The 4,594-nt window shown below is 30.8% G+C and overlaps 1 protein-coding gene across 1 annotated transcript in view; it reads right to left on the reverse strand.

Moving 5' to 3' along the window:
- The window catches only part of LOC106458501 (coiled-coil domain-containing protein 13-like), a 23,229-nt gene extending 21,333 nt beyond the window's left edge, over positions 1-1,896 (reverse strand). Inside the window, exons 1-2 of the mRNA XM_013918021.1 lie at positions 1,825-1,896; positions 773-875 (exon numbers count right to left, since the gene is read on the reverse strand). Coding sequence (XP_013773475.1) covers positions 773-875; positions 1,825-1,896 — 175 coding nt within the window. The remainder of the gene's footprint in view (positions 1-772; positions 876-1,824) is intronic.
- Positions 1,897-4,594: the final 2,698 nt, after the last annotated feature.

The raw sequence follows: 4,594 nt of genomic DNA on the forward strand, positions 1-4,594 counted from the left end.
ATATATATATATATATACTGTATTGAACAAAGGTCACATGACCGGATACTGTTGCAAAACTTAGAAGAGTTATATTGGCACCCCAGGATGTTGGTTTAGAGTAGGGTTGTCTTTTTTAAGCTTATCCTGCACGTGCTCTGTTGTAATAGTGTAGTGTGTATATATACACCTTATTACAAAGGCGTTGTTTTTAGGTTTGTTTACAGGTAGATGGACTGAGATTTTTCCTGGTTTGAAGGCATCTTCTGGCCATTCTTTAAGGAGACTGTTAATGTCAGCTGCAGCAAAACCTTTAACCAGAACTCCGCCTTTGGCAAGGCGTTTAATACTGACAATTTGAACGTTAGGTTTACATTTGCTAGTTTAGGTTTTCTGTAACTACCTGTGTGGTGTGCTTTTAATGTTATTTGATAGTGTAATTTTTCTTGTTTTTACTGTTGTGAATTCGTCTGTTTAAAAAAGAATATGAAAAATATTGATTGTTTGTTTGGGATTTCGCACAAAGCTACTCGAGGGCTATCTGCGCTGGCTATCTCTAATTTTGAAGTGATATATCGCCACTAAATCTTGGACTGCTCTCTACCGACGAATAGTGCGATTAATTGTTACATTATAACGTCTCCAAAGAGCGAGAATGTTCGGGGACGGAATTTGACTTCGCAACCCTCAGATTGCGAGTCGCATGCCCTAACCATCAGGCCATGCCAAGCCCAGAAAAATATTGAACCACTACTGAATGAAAAAAACTAACCAAAAATATAAAAACCTCTACCTTGCACATTCTCTTTATCGTTCAGTTTTTTCGTTAACCGTCTGATTTCAAAATCTTTTTCTGCTAATAATTTTTTCAATCTCCCGTTCTCATCTTTTAATTCCTAAAATTAACAAATATCGAACACTGTGAGTTATAGTCCAAGTATACTGAACGCACATACGAGGAACTATTTCTAACTTCGCTACTTAAATTTAATTTTCTAGCAAAGCAGTGACTGATAAATATATATTTCGCATAAACATTACATAAACACCTCTGAATAAACAATTGATGTTCTTTTATGCTTATGATATCACCGTACAAAATACAGAAGAAACAAGATAAAAGTATCCCCAATGTTCTAATTTTTAATCAGTTATGTAATGATAATTTTGAAAATATATTTGCTTATAATTATCTTATTAACTACGTTTCTAGAAACCTATTCAATCTCTTAATTGCTATTAATATGAAAGAAAAATTGCTTTCATAGAATCGAAACTCACATATTTTATACTTTTTAGCATATCTCTGCTATTGTGTTACATATATCACTGTTACTTTTGCTTTAATGTTGTTTAAACATATTTAATGGTTTTCCACATCCATTTTAACCTGTTGATAAATATGCACGTAAGTCATTAGGCTATTTGGGCATTAACAATTCTCAGGTAATGTATGAAAGAGTTAGATATCAAAGATCTGACTGGAAGTCAGAATGGCCCAAATTCAGCTTTATCAAAGTGTAGTTATGTTGAACTTCCAATATGCCTGTTGTTTTTAAACGTAAAGCTATACACATTTGTTTGTATCTTCTCATGTTAATTTTAAAACCACCTTTGATAATATATAAGTAGTTTATTGGTTAATAAGTGTAACAAGTGGTTTCATTTGTGATTAATTAAACTCCTTGATAATATTGAGTTTTTAAACTAAAATTAAGAAATATGTACTGTCTTTTATCTCTTATCAACAATAATAACTAAAAATCTTGTTTTTAGCTGTTTGAACCCTATATTGGAATTGGTTAACAGTTCTGAAAAATAACTTGAATAGTACTATATACTTACCCTCACTTCCGAAGACATTGCCTCATTACTCTCAGCTGCTATATACGAAGTTTTTTCACTCTCTCTACTCATTTTTTTTCCAGTGAAGTTATTTACTCGTTTAAAAATTATGTAGCAACGTAAAGAGACAACGGTAGTGCGATCTAGTTGATTAAAAATATTACTTTATGATCATTAATTTTTCTGAAAGTTAATGTGTACAATATTTAAAAATTCGCTCTAGACTGACAACAATTTAATTAGGCCTACATTAACAAAAATTGTGCCTGACGAAGACGCCAGCACTGGTGCCGAAAACTTAAACGGAATAAAACTTAAAAAGTTGAACAATGTGTGGAAAACGTCTGTCAATCTATTTTTATCAAACAAAACATATGAATAACTGAAGTTTGTTCCTAGTGAAAATTACCTAATTATTCATCTAAAGGTGATAAGTCTAAGAAATTTATAAATAAATATAAATATGTACCTTCCCTTATTTTATGCTAATTATCTAAAATATTGGAAACATATATTAAGCGAAAACAGCATAGTTTATTTATGCTTTGGTTCCCTTTACATTTCGATCAAATAGAATTACCAATTACAAAAAAAATATATAAAAATAAACGAACGTAGAAGGTTCTTTCTACTGATTTATATAGCTTTTGTTTACGGTTGGTTTTGATTTTTGTTTAGCACAAAGCTGCAAAATGGGTTAGTTGTGCTCTGATAATCAGGGGTATCGAATCCTGAATTTTAGCGTCATAAGCCTGCAGACTTACCGCTGAGCCAGAGGAGGCAACTATTTACCTCCCTAAAATAAAATGTTAACGTACGATATATGATAATGTATTTTTAACATGTAACTATAAGATGCTTAAAATGCACAAATTCTAACTCTCTCTACTTATTTATATATATACATATATATTTTCTGTTGGAGACATTTTGATGTTAAGAAATTTATAACAAACTTCATAAATCAAATCCAAAAGCACAGCACACAAAATTAACATCACTAATATAATTTATCGGAAGAACTTGCCAAACCAGAAGCTTCGCTAGACGCTGGCACACTTGGCTCGTGCCCGATTCTATTTGACAATGCCCCGAATCCCTAGTTGGTGTCTTGAGAAATCAGAATAGAAAACCATGATCGATATATGAAACAACAAAAATTCCCGCACTTATGGGGTCGAGTCCCGAATCTTTTAAGAACCTAGCAACGTCTCTGCGTCAAACTAAGTAATATTTTTTATTTATTGATAAATAAGTAAATGTTAAAAACCTCTTTTTTTCAAAAACGTTACGCTATCTTTTTCAAAAAATAAAAACCAAAAATTAAAAACACATAGGAGAAAACTTTTCAGGGTTTGAATCGGGTAGGTCATTCGTGGATTCTTTCTGTTAAAACTATATTTGTTATAATTTAGATGTTAGTTACAGGGCACATGACATTAAGATAAATCTAACATTCTAGAATATTCGAACATTTTAGTGACTTTGTGAAATGTTTAGAAATTAGGCTACAAATATAAAATCGAATAGACAGTTCAGGAGTGGTGAAAATTTGATGAGTAATGAATCAGTCAGTTTAGTTCAGTGAAATATTATAATTAGTGCTAGTGATCACATAGTTATTCGATCGATTAGTGAAATTTTGCAAGTAGTTTTATTTTTACGTCAGTCATAGTACCGTTAGCGAGGTTTTCTATTCGAATGTCATTTATAAAGTCAGGCCTACGAGCCACAATAAGCGCACCTTCTTGTAGAAACTTTGAGGAGGAAATAAACTAATTTGTTATCGTTACGTGGACTAGACTTCGAATTATTTTCACAAAATAATTTAAAAGAACCCGCCCAACAAAAGAACAATGTTACAACATTTTTTCCTTCACTGAAATTACACAATTTAGTGAGGAAAGAAAAATTTCATAATTAATAAAGGTGCATAGTTATATTTATTCTATTTTCCCCTTATTTACATATTACTGATATTTATTACATTATTATTTAATAACGTAATAACACCACTAATACTGTAACGTGTGACAGTTTGAACTATTGTACATTCTATTCAAAGATGTAAAGCTCTTTACTTTCCTCTAACAACATAAAGTAGTGAGTAAAGTACTATACATTAAAATCTACAAATGGTTTTCATTCCCCTGCAATATAGGACCTTGTGTATATATTTACTTCGCTACTCTTAGCAGTATTGATGAACCGTGGATTCGGCGAAACTAGTCAATTGCTGAAGAAATAGCAGATTAATATATTACGCCTCAACATCATTCACGGATTCTCTTTTGTTACCGAAATTGCAAGTTGTAGTGAAGAAAAATTACAAATCCTATTTAAAGCTTGCTACCTGATGACAACAGTTAAACCTAGCGAGACGTAGTTCTAAAAAAAAAGAAGCTATTTTTAAACGTATTTATTTGTTTACTTGTAACCAAAATTAAATTTCTCTAGTGTTAACTAAACCTCTTTTAATTTTATACAAAAAAATGGAAGATATCTACTATTTTTTATTAAACAAAAATATTTTAGTGACAGTAATATATTGAAATTTTTTGAGCTTCACCAAATAATAACAGTTTCACACATTTTAACAGAGAAAATGTTTTTTGAAAAATATTAATTTTCTAATAATAATGCATTCGATATTTTTGAGTGCTACCACGCTGTTTAAAACTACATGTACAAACATTTTGAATTAACAATAATTTGAACCAACCAGGCTGATAATTACACTGCTTTTGAGTTCTTTTTTTTTTTTTTTTTT

The sequence above is a fragment of the Limulus polyphemus genome, unplaced genomic scaffold (genome assembly GCF_000517525.1).
Source record: "Limulus polyphemus unplaced genomic scaffold, Limulus_polyphemus-2.1.2 Scaffold477, whole genome shotgun sequence".
In the NCBI taxonomy this organism is placed as follows: Eukaryota; Metazoa; Arthropoda; class Merostomata; order Xiphosura; family Limulidae; genus Limulus; species Limulus polyphemus.